We start from the raw sequence: 19,186 nt of genomic DNA, 5'->3' as shown, positions 1-19,186 counted from the left end.
GCCACCACACCTAAGAGCCCTACTGGAGCAACCTTACAATATTTACTTTGCATGAATACAATACAAAGTTCAGACCCCATCACTGTCTGTTCAAGGTTCTCAGCTAGAAAATCACAGAGAGGTCTCTGGGAACCTAGGGTGTCAATGTCACATGTTTTCCTTAGCCTCCGGTACTGAGGTGAATAAAAAGATATCATGACTAAAAGCCTGCAGGAGATCCAGAAAGAAACCCTCCCCAAAGCATCATAGTTTGCTTGATTTTAACTCTACACATTATGGAACAGTAATGAGGCTGGGTTTTAGTTCTCACCTAAAAATGATGTTAGGAGAATTAACAGGGTGTTGGAGTCTTCCTCTTCTAAGCAGGACCCAGCACTAGTAACATTCTCACTGTAGTTCCACAGGGTTTTGCATATCAAACAAGCCAGCTGCCAGTCCGTAGGCCCAAAGTCTCTTAAACAATCAATTAACCTGTCATAATAATGAGAAAAAGCCAATATTCCCAATCCACAAGGTTTGCCTTTCTATAGCTCTTCTTAAAATTCAGCAAAGCAAGTTGACTACAGCCTTCTTTAAGGAGGTAATGAATGCAGATTGAGATTAAATCTCCCCACCCCCTTGTGAATTTAAAGTAAAAAATTAGAAAATCTCCTTTGATCCCTTACTTAGGCAAGTTTCCTGCACTCACTTTTTAATTGCACCTTCATTCAGTATAGTTCGCCTGCTTCTATCCACAGTAAGGTTGAGAAGAACTCCACAGGCCGAAAAGCAGACATCTTGATTTTTGGCATCGAGTAATGCAATCATGAATTTGTACACTGGATTTCATAAGAAACAACTTTTTCAGACTTGTTTTTAAGTAAAAGTATCTGTACAGTATTCACTGAACTAGTAGTTTGTGTACAGCTTGAAACGCGCAACTATCTAGACCTGGGGTGTCAAACTCATTTGTTATGAGGGCCGGATCTGACATAAATGAGACCTTGTTGGGCCGAGCCATGTTGGGCTGGGCTGTGTGTGAACCTACTTAAGATTCGGTAGCAGGGATATAAACTTTATAAAGGACACAAACACAAAGATTTTTTTTTAAAAAAATCTTAAAATAAAACATGCTTAAAATATTAGCACTTATTGGTCTGAAAGGTGCTTTCTTTGTATTTCTCCCAGGGGATCCACTGAACTGGGCAAAGGAAGCTCTGGCTCTTTCCTTCCTTCCCCAGGGACCAGGAGGGAGTGGAGCCTCAGCCAATAGAAGGAAGAGAGGCTTGGCCCAGTAGCTCTGCTGTGCAACTGAGAGCCTGGCAAAGCAAACTCTCCCTCCCCCCTCTTCCTCCCCTAGGGAGGAGCCTCAACCAATTGAGAAAATAGAGACTTTGCTTTGTAGCTCCTGTGCAAATGAGCAAGCCTTGCAAAGCAAGCTGTTATGCAGAAGGAAGTAAGACAGAGGGAGAAGGAAGCAGACACAAGCCAGTTGCTCGGGGGCCTGACAGGAGCCCTCCAAGGGCCTGATTTGTCCTCCAGGCCGCATGTTTGACACTCCTGATCTAGACATTCTACTTGTTGCTGTGTTAAAATACTGCACTCTTAAAATCTTAATGCTAGTTATTATTTAACTATTAATTTTATTCATGAGCTGGTATTCTCAGTGAAAATTATGACAGATTACAAAGTATGACAAACAATAAAGTGGGGATAGGATAATAGAATGGCAAATAATGTAAGCAAAACAAAGGCAACAAGAGGTTATCGAAACATTGCTTATAAAGAACCAACTTGAACCATTCCATTATATTGTAGCCCTGTTCCTTGCATAAAATGCCCTCCTGAACCATTTCATTTTACATATTCTGTTGAATAATAGAAGTGCAGAGCCTCCCTGACTGCCTCAGATTCCACATGGTGGAAGCCATGATCAGGGCCAGCCCTAGACTGTCTGGCACCCTAGGCAAGGCTAACTTCTGGTGCCCCCCTTGCACTGATAAAATCACCAAGTCACACGGGGGTGTCCAAATGGTGCCCCCAGAAGGCTGGTGCCCTAGGCAGTTGCCTAGTTTGCCTAGTGGCAGGGCCGGCCTTGACCATGATGGAGCATGCACATGTATACTGGATATACTGCATCTTAGAACAACATGATCACAATGAAACATGAAGTTTCATTATGTAGATCAGTTGGTCCATCTAGTTTTCTACTTCTACTTGCAATGGCTCTCCAGGATCTCAGGGTGAAAATATCTTTCCCAGCACTGACACTGATTATTTAACTAGAGATTCCAGGGACTGAACCTTCAACCATTTGTTTATGAAGAAAGTGCTTTATCACCAAGCCACAGCCCCTCCTTTGAAGCCAATTCAGCTGCAGCAGTGCTTTACTACTAACCCACTCTTGATTATACTGAGATTCGTTGTTCTTTTTATTATTATTTTTTTTAGCAAGGGCTCTGACTGCATCATTGAACCCCCTCAAGACTCATTTGCACCTGTGACTTAATAGCTGTGTGGGGCCTCATATAACAGCCATAACCACATAGATTAATTGTGCTCACTCTGGCTCCAATTTATTGACCTGCTCTGATGTTACACAGAATTTTTCCAGGTTTGGCGTGGAACAGCAGAGAGTGGGGAAACCTTAGAATCTAGATCCCAAAGTTCAGGACCACTGAATCTGAATCTGAACCCTGTGCAAGGGCAATATCCATGCTTTCATATAGTATTTAATTTGGTCCAAGAGCCCCTAAATGAAAACAAGCAGTGATGCGACTAGTGTGCAATTGTATAAAACTTGATTCCTGATAATGGTATTTGAACTCACCCTTTCTCTGAACGATGAAGCCACAGATTTCATCATACTGGGAAAGATTGCCAAAGACTCGAACAGCCTCCAGAATCCCATCCATATTATTACTTGTTAATAACTGTACAAGCACTGTCAGCAAGATAATAATAATAATGGAAAAGACACATTAAGTTCAACAATCAAGTGTATTTTTGTTACAGCTAAATTAAACGAAGTTTCTGCAAGTAGCAAGAGAGTGTTTTTCAGGAAAAGTGCACACACCTCAGATGAAAAAGAGGGATATGGGGAATAAAAAGAAAACTACACATTAGGGAACAGTTAGCTCTAGTATTTGTTGTCAGCTGAACACAGCCAATCTGGTCACCAGCTGGATGCAGTTGCAAAGAAATTCTGGAAGGTGAACAGAAATTAAAGATGCTCTTCATGTGCTGGGTGTACAATAGAGACATACATTTGCACTTTCCTCTTATTCTAGCCCAAACATGAGAAAAGGTGACAGCAGCATGATCTCAACTCTAAAGAGACAAAGAGGCAATCTCATGCAATTCTCCTCGCCAAAGCACCTATCCCACATGCCTTTTTGTCTGCATGAATCCTAGCGTAGCCTTTTCAGAAATCAAAAGGGGGGCTATCTTTCCACTTGTGATATCAGAAAAGTTGGTAGGACTCAACCCAAGGGGTAAGACACTCTGTAATCATAGATGGGGCTGGAGGAACAGAACTGACAGACTATGGAGGAGAGGGATCCAGGTGGGTAGCCATGTTGGTCTGAAGCAGAATAAAGTTAGAGTCTAGTGGCACCTTTAAGACCAACGAAGTTTTATTCAAGATATGAGCTTTTGTGTGTGTGCACACTTCTTCTGATACAATGAAATGAAAGAAAACCAAACTTACAGAAGTGGAACAGCAAATCAGCATATAACACGATGAAGATGTTTTAAGATATACGGAGATAAAACAGGAAGAACAAATGTATTTATTATTTTTGGTTTACAACCTGCCCCTACCACTGTGGGCTCAGGGCGGGTAACAACAGTCAATAAGTATATAAAGTAAAAAATTAAAAAAATTAAAAAGTCTTACTTACTAAAAAAACAAGTACAATAGAGGCAGTATAAGATTACATCTTGTAAATTTCTCCTAAATATCCCAGCTGGTAAAAACAGATGACATGCCCTTGAGGTAGAGGGTCGATTCAGCAGAATCATTTCAGCAAGGCTGTTGCAGCAGGGAGGCCACATATTGATGAAGCACCCACTGCCTCAGCCAAAAGCCTGGCAGAGCAGCTCTGTCTTACAGGCTCTACTGAACTGCAGCCCTGGGCTCAACCTTAGGCCCAGGTTGAGGCTACATGGGCTTCTTTCGGACCAGGGATTTCCAGCAAATGTTGATCCATGGAGTGTAAAACTCTCCGGGGATATACAGAAAGAGGCATATAGGGTCAACAGCTGTATGGATTTAATTAAAGGGGAACAACAGTTCAAGCAATAAATATGTCGAGATATATCAGAAGTGTGCATGCACGTGAAAGCCCATACCTTGAATAAAACTTCGTTGGTCTTAAAGGTGCCTCTGTTCTCTAACTATTTCCTAAGGAGGAGAGGGGCAGGGAAAACCCAGTGCTTGGGAGGGCTGTTAGAAACAGAAGCACTGTGTGGTTGATAGCCCTTAATAGACATAAAACACAGAGATTTTGGTGATGCCTAGTATGCCAGCAGCAGCAACTGAAGGATGGCCTGTGGGAGTATACAGGCTGCTACTCCACAGAAGGCACGCTGTAAACTTTTTAAAAATTCAGAGTTTTGAAGATTCTCCTTCCCAAACTTAAGGTTAACCTCACTAGCATTATATTGAGAATGTAGGAAGCTACCATCTAGAAGAGCCTTAAAACCAATCTATATCTACAAAATGGTGAAATAGCTGGTATTGGCCACACCTAGTCAAACCTTGTTCACAGTGTACATGTGCTGCAATAAAATCTGTGTATCCTGTTCCAGTGCTGCAGCATTAGCAAGTATAAATACTTACACTCTGCAATATATAATTTCTTCTCTAGGATTACAGAATTTTTCACTTGGTAGTAGGACAAATTGTTGATCGTTGCAGTAGTGTTAATAACCAACTCTTCGCACTTGTCAACTGATTTGTATTCTGATAATTTTGAAAAGATGACACATCAGTCTTTTGTCAAAACATTAGCAATCAGGCACAACCACAGTAAGTATATTGCACAGAATATTCTGAAGTCTACGAAACAGCCACCAAATTGCTACGTGTGAATACAATTTCTGCAAAATTTGGTTCCCGGTTTCAAAGTTTGTTCTTCAGGCCACTCTAAAACTACAATGTGATCTTGTTGGTTTTTCAGCTAGAAGAGAGTAGCCATTAAATCCTGCTAAAATGAAAGAAGCCAGCATGGTGTATGATTTGGAAAACCCAGGTCCAAATCCCCACTCTGCCAAGAAGGCTTGCCTAGGTGATCTTGGGCCAGTCACACGCTCTCAGCCCTACCTACCTCACAAGGTTGTGAGGATAAAATGGAGAAGAGGAAAATGTTGCAGGCCATTTTGGGTTTGCCTTTGGGGAGAAAAGTGGGATATAAATGAAGCAAATAAAAAAGGAAGTCCTTCACACTGCCACCTTAATACTGTGTTACGTACGGCAGGGCCTTGTGAAGTTGGGGGAAGGGGGAAGCTTTCAAACATGTCTTAGTAACCGTCAATTTTAAGTTAGTGTAAAACAGCATTTAAATTACATATATTACAACTGAGAAGAGTAGACCAAACAAGTGAATTAAAGTTTTCTGTGGGATCCGATGAACTCATTTCACACAGACATTTTCATGACTGATGCTGTTTCTTCCACTGTACTGGTGATAAACATGCTGCAACCCTATGAGTACATTTCATTTAAGTCAATAAGGCTAGAAAAATGTGTGAAGGAACAGTATGACACAAATTTCAGCTTCTACAGTCCAACTGCTGGAAGCTTCATCTTCTCCCAGCTCATTTCAGTATTATTTCCTGATAAGAAATGAAAGAAGGCCAGGGCAGGTTGCCTGGTTTTCTTAATGAGCTTCCAGAAGAGCTGCTTGGGCTTGTGAAGTTGGGACCTGGAGCTAGCAAGAGAGTATAGCAGAACTGTGTTTCCATTTTAAAAAATGCTTAGCTTCAGTTGGAACTAAAGGGAAGATAAAAACAGCACACAGGCAGAGGAAGGAGGTAGCAGTTGGGATATCGGAAAAGCCTGTAAGGTGGAGCTGATAGTGTTACAGGAGTAAATGGAAGGTTTGTTTCACTTACCACCGACGGAAGAACAATGCAGCACCACGGGGGAAGCCCGGGGGGAAGGACAGGCCTAGCCACACACCAGGCAAGCTCACCCAGGCTCCAACGCTGAAGGGAGCCAGCCCGGGCCCCTCAGGAAGCAGAGAGAAGAAAATGGAGACACCCAGTGTCTGGGCATCTCTACTGATAAAGGGGGATAGGGCCAGGACAGAAGGAGAGGGAGAGAACAAGGGAAAGTATAAAAGAATGAGGCTGGATGGGGTCAGAGGAGAAATGCTGGAGTACTAGGCAGCCAAGAGAAAGAAAGCCAGAACCAGTGGGGGCAGAGAGACCACCTGGGTGACATTAACCTGATCTCCTGCTCAATTCTGAGACCCCGGCCGTGTCACTAAGTGCACAGACAGCAGGAGTGGGGCAGTGATGAGCCTAGGCGTGACATAAGTTGAGTCATAGTAGAAAGACAGGGAATGGAATAGAAGCTAATGTGAACTCTACAACGGATGCTCAGATTTAAAATGGATGTCAGAGGATAATGTTAAGTAAAGCCAAGGGGAAAATCCAGAAGTAATCAAGATCAAGATGCCCTTGGCAAAGAAGTGTAGATGAGACATATGTAAATGTCCTTGGAAAGAGAAAGCCCCTAGTTATTGGTGAGGGGAATTTTATTTTTATTTTATTTGTATCCTGCCCTCCCCTGACGGGCTCAAGGTGGCTAACATCAATTAAAACAACATAAAATTACATCATTACAATAAAATCACAAGTTATTAAAAACATCTCAAACACATACAATTTTGATCTCTAGATGGCATTATTATTACTTGATTAGCGCTGTTCACTATGATTTATTTATTTATTCCTTGGATTTATATCCCGCCCTCCCTGCTGAAGCAGGCTCAGGATGGCTCACAACAGTCAAGAGTATTGGATGCTATTGAGCACCTTGCCTTTCTGTTTGGGTCGGGTTAAGATATTAATGCTGTGGGATGGTGAAGTACTGGAAACCTCCATTCCAAAATAGTTGTAAATGCCATGTCCAGTTATTGATTCATTAACTTTTCTGGTCAAGGATGATGCCTTATGATGGTGTCAGAAGAGGTGGGCAGATACACTGAAAGGCGTACAAAAGAAGAGGGAAAAGCCCAGTAGAAGCCAGGTTGAGAGGACTGCACTTGCAGTCCCTCTCTTCCTTGCTTCTCTCTTGCAAATGACCTCAAGATAGAACCTGGGGAAGGTGAGATCTTCTCCTACCAAGGTTTCCATAGGAGTGGTGAGATATATTGCTGCTATGCTTTTGTGTGGCTTCTGCTATTTTAACTAAAAAGTAATGGTTAGCCATCAAGTTAGTAGATGTAACTGCATACCCAATGCATTTCTTTGTGTCAAAGAATGGATTTGAGAATTCTGAATAGAAATAAAGGAAATCTTTTGAAAAGGGCCATGTATTAACAACATTTTCATAAAATTATGAACCTGGTGCCTAGTGTTTTTTTTTTCCCTGGAGGTATCTTTCCCAGAGTAAAGTTCTAAAAGGTTCCCTCTTGCAGCCAAGGGGTTTAGTTCAGATACAACATAGGTTAACACCTACCTCCAGAAAGGAGCTACTTCCCATATGTGGAGACTGCCCCACCCTGGACAACTGAAGAATAACAATTTTGAGGCAGAAGAGAATACTGGAGAATTCCACTTCCTAGTACACACATGATTGGGGGGGTTCTATGGTATCCTATACACTAATGTTGATTTCAGCACACACTCTAGCAGGATTTGATGAATCACAACAAGGAGCCTATAGTATTCTTCATTATTAATAAACAAAATATCAGTTCTTACCTAGCACTTTAATAAGTAGCCCCACGATCTGATAGTTAGTTGCTAGACTTGCACCGACACTAGGATGAATGGACAAATTGGCAATCACTCTTACAAGTTTGACAAGGACATCTTCTGCTTCGGAAGGATGCTTGGCATTTCTTAATTCACCATCATCTTTGCATGGTTTACTATTAGAGTCAATGTCACAATGAGTTTGGAATAGAGTTACCAGGGTATTAATGCTTCCTTGCACCTCAAAAAATTGTTCCCGAGCCTGATTGTTCCTTGCTGTTAGGTTGCCAAGAATGAAAATGACACGAACGACTAAATCCTGTAATTTACGAAACAAACAAACCAAAACTGCTGTAAGTTAAAGTAGATAATACTTTGTGAAAAGTATACCATGTTTATTTCAGTTGAAATCTTCCCTTTGAAGTGAAAGGAACAGCATAACATAACATAATTTCAAAGGGTAGCCATGCTGGTTTGCAGCTGAAGAGCTAATTTCGAGTGCAGTAGCATTGTGGAGAAATGCATTTTTCTTTGGAGGTTTAAACTGAGTAAAACCTTCACTGAGTTACAAAAGATTTTTTCTCTCTTGGCAGAGTACAAGCAGGGGAGGGTGGGGAATCAATTGTTGGCCAGATTCACCCACCAAGCCTTAAAATATGCAAATAGCAGACACAATGAAATGGTCAAGTCACACACACACACTCATCCCTCCAGCTAGACAGATGATAACAAGCAAGGAAGAGATATTTGGAGGATGCAAGGGGCTAGAAAGACTTCAGAAAAAAAAATTCCTGCAGACTTTAGGAAAAACATCTTCTGCCTTATATGACCTGATCAGTGGGAGGAGAAAGATGATAAAACTCCTGGGAATGGGAGAAAGCTGGAGGGCCTCTATTATGCTGATTTCATCGATGCAGGTGGACTCTTGAGGTCTGCAGGAAGCAGCCATTGCCATGTGCCAACCTGCACACTTGAGCAGACACTTCAAGATAATGGAACTCCTTCATAACATTTTAAGCTAAAGAGGCTGCCTTATATTAGAAGAAGAAGATTTGGTTTATAATCCACCCTTCACTACCCAAAGGAGCCTTGGAGCCGCTTACAATCACCTTTGCTTCCTCTCCCCACAACCCTGTGAGGTAAGTGGGGCTGAGAGAGCTCTGAGAAACTGACTGACCCAAGGTCACCCAGCAGGCTACATGTGGAAGACTGGGGAATCAAACCCAGTTCTCCAGATTAGAGTCTGCTGCTCTTAATAACTACATCACACTCTCACTACACTGGTTTAATAGCAACTTCATCACATGGTCCTCAGTAGAGCTATGCTTCTGTGGTCCCACAGCCAGGATTTTTTTTTGGGGGGGGGGGTATTAGGGAGCCTGATGGGGCAATTCATCACAGCAGCTAATTAAATTAATTTAATTAAGCTGTGGAGGAGGCAATATTTTCAGCAATTTAAGTACCTGCTGCAAGGATGACAGCTTTTCCTATGACTAATAGTTATGAAGAATAGAAAAAGTCTGTCATTCTTGCAGCAGGTACTTAAAATTGCTGAAAATACTACCTCCTCCATGACTTGATGATTGCCTGTCTATGGCAAAAAGTGGGGGCAGGCAGGGCAGTCAGCCATTTTGTGAGTGTCGCATTTTGTGGGGGGGGGGTGCTGCCCCAAGGGCCCCCTCCCTATCCCTACGGGGTGGTCACTGTGACTGGTCCAAGGTCACCCAGCTGGCTTTATGTGGAGGAGTGAGAAATCAAACCAGGTTCTCCAGATTAGAGTCCGCCATTCTTACCCACTACACCAAACATCCACCAGGGCATGCACATAGGGAGGGACAGAGGAACTGCGATTCACCCTTTCTTTTAGATCTCTTGCTCAATTTGATGCTATGTTGAGAGTACACAGACAGATATTTTATAACTTTTAATGATGGCAACAGGGTCAGACAGAGTTGCTTCATAGAGGCAGGGAATGGCAAATCACCTCTAAATGTCCCTTGCCTTAAAAATCTTATGGGGTTGCCATGGGTTGACTGTGACTTGACAGCAAACAAAAAAAAAAATTAAAGCAGTTCTCTGTATCATGTAAAACCTTCATCATTCCAGGCGAACACCACAAAGAGGGGGAGTAGCATGTAGCTGGCAAGTGGCTACTTCCCCAGTGGCACATAGGGCTATGAGCTGTCCTCATGGTAACTGGCTACTGGACAGCAGAAGACAGAGGCCTCAGAACAGAAAGGGAAGGTGGGAGCCCTGATCCTCTCCGTGGCCATTCCTCCAAAGGCCAGATGGTGGCGGTAGCTGGACTGGGAAAGGGCGAGAAAAGCCCCTCCAGGTGGGAAGCATATGCCAGGCAGAAACTTCAGACAGTCATTGGTAGCCAGATGTCTTAGAAAGCACTGCAGAATAGAGTTTGCAGGTCAGAGCAGGACTGTTCTGCCACAGTGAAAGTATTTGACAAAGGGAGCTTTGGCCCTTGAAAGCTTCTACTATGAAAATCTTGTCAGTCTCTAAAGTGCTACTGGACTCAGTTTAAACCACAACAATAGGCTTTATATTGGTTTCATTACCCGCGTCCAGGCAAAACAGCTGAGATCAATAATCATCAACCAATAACCATGGATGCGAATATTTTTCAGAGCACAACTTAGCCTACAGTTTTAAACACACATACTTAGAAATAACTTCAACGGAATGCCCAAGTAAAAATATTTAGTATCTGAGGAATTGTAATGAGTGGTAATTTAGTCACACTGTTATACATTGTTCAATTCAGCAAGTACATCCCACAGACAGACTTGTTTAAAAGTCACTCTCTCTTTCCAGGCAACTACACTTCAGCAGGCTGGGCTAGTAATCTTTAACACCAAACTGTCAGTACCCACCACCTAACTACAATACCAGGATTCACTGGGCAAGGGGAGAAATCATGACCATTTGACTGGTATAAAACTGATGCACGTGTGCAGTATAGCTCTTTGTAATTCTCAGAGTCTTGACAAACTTGAGGAGTTGGCTACTTCTGATGAATGCATAGAAAACGACGCAGACTGGCTCCACATAGAGCTCTTCCTTCACTTTGCCTCCCAAATGACAGCCAAACTACAACCAAATGGGAAATGATGTCCAGTCACTTCTCTTTTGGGTTTTCTCCAGCTCCACAGGAAGTTTTCCTAAACCTGCTTTGGTATGATCTTTTCTAAAAAATCTTACCTAAAGGAGGTTTGGGGAAAGCACAGTGGAAAGATGCAGATTTGTGTACCTCCCCACTCTCATCTGATGCCATTTCCCCTCCTATTCACCATCTCCCTACCCCCTCCAGAGGACTTTAAAAATATATCATTAGCAGATATGTCACTACAGTGCAGGGATGTCAAACTCATTTATTATGAGGGCCGGATCTGACATAAATGAGACCTTGTCGAGCCAGGCCATGTCGGTCTGGGCCATTTATGTTCCTATTTAAAATTAGGTAGCAGAGATATAAACTTTATAAAGGCACAGACAAACACAATTAAATATATTTTTTAAAAAACTTAAAATAAAACATGATTAAGACATTAGCACTTGTTGATCTTAATGGTGCTGTCTTTGTATCTCTCCTGTGCAATCCAGGGAACTGGGCCAAGGATGCTCTGGCTCTTTCCTTCCTTCCCGAGGGGGACCAGGAGGGGGAGGAGCCTCAGCCAATAGAAGGAAGAGATGCTTGGCTCAGTAGCTTTGCTGTGTGATTGAGAGGGCCTGGAACAGCAAGCTATTCCTCCTCCCATCCTCCCCAAGGGAAGATCCTCAGTCAATGCAGAAAATAGAGGTTTTGCTCTATAGCTCCTGTGTGACTGAGCAAGCCTTGCAAAACAAGCTGTTATGCAGAAGGAAGCAAGAGAGAGGAAGAAGGAAGCAGATGACAGTCAGTTGCATGGGGGCCTGATAGGAGCCCTCTGGGGATCTGATTCGGCCTCCGGGCCACATGTTTGACATCCCTGCTCTAGGATACCCAGGTTTGAATCTCCGCTCTTCCATGGAAGCTTGAGGGCTGATCTTGGGCCGGTCACACACTCTCAGCCTATCCTCCCTCACAGGGCTGTTATGAGGATAAAGCAGATGAGAGGAGAATGATGTTAGCCACTTTGGGACCCCAGAGGGGAGAAAGGAGGGGGTCAGTAAGTAACTTGGCACCCTGGGGCAAGGACTGGAGGGTCTGGAAGCCTGAAGGTCCCCCCAGGCCAGTTTTAAGATGGAACAGAAGGCCTACAAAGATAATTCTGGATCTGTGTCATTCTTTCTTTCACCCCTTTTTGAAAGATAAGCAGGGCTTTTTTGTAGCAGGAACTCCTTTGCAAGTTAGGCCACACACCCCTGAAGTACTCTGTAAGAAGAGCGCTATAAGCTCTTGGAGGATTGGCTACATAAGAGGGGTGTGGCCTAATATGCAAAGGAGTTCCTGCTACAAAAAAAGCCCTGAAGATAAGATATAGGAAAGTTAACCTGTCCTCTGAATCATTCCTTTTAAATCAGGGGTGTTGAACTCATTTGTTATGAGGGCCAGATCTGATACAAATGAGACTTTGTTGGGCCGAGTCATGTCAGGCCAGACCGTTTGTGTACTACTTAAGATTAGGTAGCAGACTTTATAAAGGACACAGACAAACACAAAGATTTTTTAAGAAAACTTAAAACATGCTTAAAACATTAGCACATTAAAAGTGCTTTCTTTGTATCTCTCCCATAGGATTCAGGGAAATGGGCAACGGAATTTCTGGCTCTTTCCTTCCTTCCCCTGGGGGCCAGGAGGGAGAGGAACCTCAGCCAATAGAAGGAAGAGAGGCTTGGCTCAGTAGCTGTGCTGTGCGATTGAGAGAGTCTGGCAAAGAAAGCTATTCCTCCCTCCTTCCTCCCCAAGGGAAACACCTCAGCTGATGGAGAAAATAGAGGCTTTGCTCTGTAGTTCCTGTGCGATGGAGCAAGCCTGCCAAAGCAAGTTGTGATGCAGAAGGAGCAAGAGAGAGGGAGAAGGAAGCAGATGACAGCCAATTGCTTGGGGGCCTGATAGGAGTCCTCTGAGGGCCTGATTCAGCCCCTAGGGCTGCATGTTTGTCATCCTTGTTATAGTATTTACACATTTTAATACAAACTGCGGTTAAAAAAAAACAACCCACAGCAAAAAGCCTTCTGGAAGTGAGTGGAATAATGGCAAGATTAAAGGGAAAGAATGGAGACTAGCCACCACGAAGAAGGAATCATAAATTGAAGGTAGACTATGACTGTCTCATGTTATTTAATTCCCCAAGAGAACCTGTGTTAACAGCTTCAGAGCAAAAACTGAAATCCAAAGGTGCTTTAAAAATACAAAAAATTGTTAGTATTTATACTACCACTGGATGTCTAAATTCTTTCACATTGGCTTTCAGCTTTTTCCCACTTAATGAGCTTGTTCTGTTTGTTGGCTTTTATGTTGTGGAATGGGAGAAGCCTTTGGAAAGGACGAGCATGAAACCTTGAAGATGGAATGGCAACCGGACAAGACACAAATACCCCCCAAAGGACCATGATCTCCACATGAGGCTGCTGGTTGATCTCCCGTATAAATACCATCTTCTCCTTTCTCTCCTGAGACAAGAAAACTTTGTCTTGAACTGTGTCTACAGCACTACAGGAACACTCTATGCTTCCCAACCCCCAAAATAAAAAAAGAGTCACACACTCTTTGCCTTTCATACTGAGGACTTCTGACTTGTGCCAGAAAAATTCCCTCACAGACACTCCTTTCTACTAGGCATACAGGACTCACACCTTTTAAGTGCTATTACCAAGCCCCTCAATCCTGTGTCTCAGTCCCTCCCAGCTAGTCTCCCTTTCTGTACCCTGGGATTTCTTCTCAACCACAAGAATCTAGTCTCCCACTTTCTCTGTGTTGGTGTTCTTAATTGAACAGGAGTCTGCCTTGATGTGCTGACAAGACTCCTTGGCAGAGCCTTCCGTTTCCTCCGCTTCCAGTCCGAGAGTTTCTTCCTGTAACTCTCTCACTCTCAGATAGAACTCCCAGATCCAGTTCTGCCTTACAAGGAACTCGGCCTACAAACTGTCTCAATTCCTGCCCAGATGATTTTCACAACTGTTTTCCTCAGTTCCCAGACTGAAGTAACACCAGAGCTATCTCCCAGCTTCAGTACTTCAGCAGAACTAACTCTGTGAGCTGTTTTTTACTCACTCTGCAAGCATTCTCAAAATTGATACATTTTGTAACCATGACTGCTGCTCAGCCAATCAGTTTAAGCTATTCCCAGCTACCAGGCTAACTGCCTGAGTTCATCGCAGTCCCACTAGCAAAACCAGCACCTTGGTGAATACTCTTGGGGTTGAGATTGAGGGAGAGATTGAAGGGGAGAGCTCAGTATCAAAAACAGCTTCCATTGTAAACAAACAAACAAACACTGAAACCTCCAATGAGATTCCCAAATCTTTATTTTTATCATTTCTGTACATTTCTATCTCGCTCCTCCCAAAAATGGTTTGGAGTGGCTTCCAACAATTAAAATCACAACAATAAATAAAATAAAACAATAACATATTTAAAATCATACTATAAAAACGGGTGTAATATTCAACGAACTACAGTCAATAATAATAGTGGCCATGTGAAAACAGACCTCTATCAGATCTATTGATGCCAGGTAATCCTCCTTTTGAATTGATAAAACCATGGACTTGAGTGTTTCCACCTGGATTTCCCTCTTCTTGATTTTGTGGTTTAACCACTTGAAGTCTATAGAATGGTTCTCACATCTTCATTTTTCTTTAGAATTATTAAGAAAATTGAGTAGACCCCAAATGCCTGCTGGTCCCCTGCTTTCTTAAAACTTGAATAAACCTGTTCAGAGGGATGACAATTCCAGAGAGTAATCACTTAAGACTGTGGAGTGCCCACCTGTTGCCTACAGACACCCAACAATGTGTTAAAGACTGAAGTTGTCCTCCAAAGTTTGGTGGGTCTAACTGACAGTAGTTGTCATGCAGGGCTCTTTTGGGGGCCTCACACATTCTGGCTCACTGGCCTCTGGAAAGAGAAGCTGAAGGTACCAGATTGCTTGAGCTGCCATTATCCCTTGAGAGATCTGGTGGGTTGAAAGCCAGAGGAGCACTCAGGTTCATGAAAAGAATGAAAGCCTTTCTTGGGCTTGCTCTCCTTCTTATGCAAGGTCAATGCCTTCTTATACATATCCTCTACCACCAGGTATCTATCCATTCCATCCCCAAAGGGAACACTGGCCACCTGAGCTTGAAAGCAAAGTCCACTTTTCAGTTGCAGAGCCAGGTGTTGTGTCTGGCAGTGACACTGGATGCCATGACCCTGGCCGACAACTGAATTGTGTCCAGCAATGCATCTGCAGAGAAGGCTGCCATAAGCGCAATCTTCTTTAACTCATCTTTAAGCTCCTTGAGGATATAATTTCTGCTGCTGAACAGTCTGAAACTGACTGCCCTAGAAAAAGGGAGCAAGCTATAGAGGCCATGAGGGCAGCCAAAGAGGCCTCAAAAATCCTGTACAGGGACTGATCTATCCTCCTGTCACAAAAGTCCCTAGGAAGGCCATCCAACACTGCAGGAAAGATGGAGCCTGAACACAAGCTGCTGACTGGAGCATCCACCACTAGAAGTTTAAAAAGCTCTGCTGCCTTGGGCACCAAGGAGTAAACCTCGCCAGAGTTTCCCACTCAGTTTTGACCACCTTGCCAAAGATGGATGGGAAAGGAATCCCAACGGAAAAATCCCACCTTGGAAAAGCTCTGGCCAAGTTGTTTGGTCTTGTCAGATCAAGCTCTACTATCTCCTTTCCATTGTAAGAAATTTCCAAAATGCGTGAAACCATAGGAAGAAGCTTAGGAAAACCTCTTGCGGGAAAAGACGAGATTGCATAGTTGTTACTAATAGAGCTTCCTTTTCCAATAGTTCTCCCTCCTCTTTCAGAAAGGAAGAGAAAGAGGTCAGACTCCTCAGAATAATGACCCAACAAAGGACTTAGAGCTCTAGTGGACAGTTTATTAGGTGTGGCTTCTTTACATCTCTTTGAATGTGGAGATTAAATAGAGTCCCTGTTCTGCTTGCTTCTTCCAGCACCAGAATTGAAGGGTGAGTGGCATCTCATTCTGCTGGAGGGCCTAGAGAGGTCTCTTATACCAGGGATGGCCTCTGAAAGGGCCACTCTGATCTCTTTATGCATTTCCCCCTTGATCCAAGGAAAAAGATTGGCCTGAACATATGAACATATGAAGCTGCCTTATATTGAATCAGACCCTGGGTCCATCAAAGTCAGTATTGTCTTCTCAGACTGGCAGCGGCTCTCCAGGGTCTCAAGCTGAGGTTTTTCACACCTATTTGCCTGGACCCTTTTGAGTTGGAGATGCCAGGGATTGAACCTGGGACCTTCTGCTTACCAAGCAGATGCTCTACCCCTGAGCCACCATCCCTCCCCTGCTCTCCAGGGTCTCAAGCTGAGGTTTTTCACACCTATTTGCCTGGACCCTTTTGAGTTGGAGATGCCAAGGATTGAACTTGGGACCTCCTGCTTCCCAAACAGATGCTCTACCCCTGAGCCACCGTCCCTCCCTCAGCCTGGGCATTGTCCCCTGACAAATCCAGAGTAGGACTTTCTGCTGGTTCCAATTCAAGAAGGGAACCTTGAGCAGAGGTAGGGGAGAGGGGGAAAGTCAAGTTTCAGGCTTGAGGCCAACCCCTCCTGAGGAGTACACTCAGAAAGATGAAGAAGAATTGAATATTTATACTTTGCCCTTCTCCCTGAATCAGAGACTCAGAGCAGCTTACAATCTCCTATGTCTTCTCCCCCCACAACAAACACTCTGTGAGGTAGGTGGGGCTGAGAGGGCTCAGGTGGGGCTGAGATCCACTCAAGCCACCACTAGAGAAATTTCCGGGGGGGGGGGGGTTGGAGGAGGGAAGGCAAGGAGACTCTCCTGTTTCTTCAAAAAGAAAAAGGGCCTTGCCTTACCAGGATTCAGAAGCTCAGCTGGAGGAAGGCACTGTAGACAACAAGCTGCTGCATGATGTGCCCAGCCAGGCTCCAAAAGGCTGCTGAAGGAAGTACGAAGCTCCCACAGCGGCAGCTGCAGAAGCAGCCTGGAGAAGCTCCTGGCCCACAAGCTGAAGTCCCACTGGCTTGCCTCTCCCCCGTGATCAAGATAGTCATTCCCTCTTGGCTTTCCCTACTTACAAGTAAGAGCCAAAGGTGTATATTGGGGGGGAGGGTCTCCCTGATGGGATTCCCCTCCCAAGCCTTTAAAAAGGCAGTAGTCTCCCAACCCCTAAACTGCTGCCCCAAGATAGGGGGGAGGAGGGGGTACTGACAGACATACAATAAAAATGCAAAAAAGAAAAAGAAGACTAGGAATTGCTGCGCTCTGAAGGACAGCAGCCAATATACAATGATTGGGTAGACTGGTATATTTTAAGGTCCATGATCTAAATTTACAACTTCCATCTACAGACTCCCAAAACAAAGCCTACTGATAGCTTCAAACTGTGAACTTTAGAAGTACCACAAATTTATCTGTCTTTCACAAAAGAGGATCATGACTTGGATTCAAAGGCCTCAGGCTAATAATCAGTTCCATTCTCAGGGCAGTTATGAAAAGATGCAGTGTATAGATCCCATGCAGTGTTCCCTCTAAGCTGCAGAGTCTTGTGAGCAAAAATTCTGCTTTGTGAGCTGCTGGCATTCAAGTTGTGAGCTGCTGCATAAATTAGTTTGCTCTGGGGTCATCCTTCCTTAGCTAAGACAAAAATCTGTGAGCTGGAGGCTAAAAATCTGTGAGCTAGCTCACGCTAACTCAGCTTAGAGGGAACACTGATCCCATGTATCTGATCAGCTACCATCAGAAGTTTGGGATTGTGTTCAACCTTCTACCACTGGAGATACCACAGGCACCAACAAGAGAAAACTCCCAGCATGTTGTGCAATACAGCTCAGATGGCTGTAGTCTCTGATGGAGAAATCTGTAGAAACTGCAACCTCACTTCCATTCCTTTCCAGAAGCAGATGCATACATGATACTAATGTGCACATTTAGAATGCACAGTGTTGCATTCTGGTGGTAGGAGAGATCAAGAAAGGGAACATAGCACCACTGAACAAGCACTTACTGCTATGTGGATAACATGTCTCATTCCAGAACCTTAACAGGTACCCCAGAGACTCAACCTGAAGGGGTGACCACACGCTGACAGATGAGCAGGGGCAGGAATCTAGCTGTTCCGGACTGGAAATTTGCACCACTGTCCTTCTAGCATAAATGCCACAACAACAGTGCTGGTTCCCACAGCAACAGCTAGCAGTGTGTGTGTGCACGGAGACAACCTGAGCCAAACCCACCCAGCATTAAATCCCATGTCATGCGATGGGACATTCACCCAGAGAGCTGTCTAGACATGGGGGGTGGGAGGAGACCAGGGATGCTTTCAGCTTCCTACTGGGCTGGCAGCACACTTCACCTCCTCCCCCCAGGTAGGGAACAGGGCACAAACATGGTTAGGGGTGACTGGTAGCTGACACTCTATGATTCAGCTGGCCAAGCAACCTTGGGACCTTGTAGGACCAGAGCCCTATGAAGCAGCATTGGTTGGAGCAGTTGTAGAGCACTCCCTCACAGGATCAGTAAATGTCATCTGGATGGCTACCACATGCACCTCAGGGTGGGGTGGTCCCTGGCAACTCACAGGGGTAGAATCACAGGTGCAGACCCTGCTGGGGCCCCACAGGCATGGTTGTATCTGGCATAATGTCTGTGCTGTTTTCCATCACATTTCCATGTGGCATCTCTGCAGGAAACCTGTGGAAGCACGATTAGTATAGCTCCTGCCACTCTATTCAGTCACTCTTGGAGCATCATGCCTTGGGCAGCCTTCTATCTGACAAGCCCATCCTACCCACACACATGCTGTGCTAGGGACAGCTCAGAATTCCCATGGCTCCAGAAGCAGCTTGCAAAGGCACAGGAGCCACTGCAGGTAGAATGTTTCTCAATGAAGTCAGAGAGATGTTCTTCAACTTCCTGTTTCTGAGCAGATGAGACCAGGCTCCATGCCCCTCCCTGTCCCAGCTCCTCTCTGCTCCCATCCATGGCTTCACATGTCTGAGCAGATGGGCTCTGGCTTAGAGAATCTCATGCTGGTTTTGCTGTTGGTCTTTATGAAGAGAAGCCATGGCTCAATAGCAGAGCATCTGCTTGGCATGCAGAGGGCCGTGGGTTCAGTTCCTGGCATCTCC

General features: G+C 44.2%; 1 protein-coding gene across 1 annotated transcript in view; it reads right to left on the bottom strand.

Annotated features, from left to right (window-relative positions):
* The window catches only part of ARMC2 (armadillo repeat containing 2), a 74,532-nt gene that overhangs the window by 1,058 nt on the left and 54,288 nt on the right, over positions 1–19,186 (bottom strand). The window contains exons 13-17 of the mRNA XM_060237921.1: positions 7,915–8,227; positions 4,823–4,945; positions 2,810–2,923; positions 689–818; positions 311–471 (exon numbers count right to left, since the gene is read on the bottom strand). Of these exons, the coding sequence (XP_060093904.1) occupies positions 311–471; positions 689–818; positions 2,810–2,923; positions 4,823–4,945; positions 7,915–8,227 (841 nt within the window). The remainder of the gene's footprint in view (positions 1–310; positions 472–688; positions 819–2,809; positions 2,924–4,822; positions 4,946–7,914; positions 8,228–19,186) is intronic.

The sequence above is a fragment of the Heteronotia binoei genome, chromosome 1, assembly GCF_032191835.1.
Source record: "Heteronotia binoei isolate CCM8104 ecotype False Entrance Well chromosome 1, APGP_CSIRO_Hbin_v1, whole genome shotgun sequence".
NCBI lineage: Eukaryota > Metazoa > Chordata > Lepidosauria > Squamata > Gekkonidae > Heteronotia > Heteronotia binoei.
The sequence above is the reverse complement of the archived record's forward strand: the minus strand, read 5'-3'. Positions and strand labels throughout refer to the sequence as shown.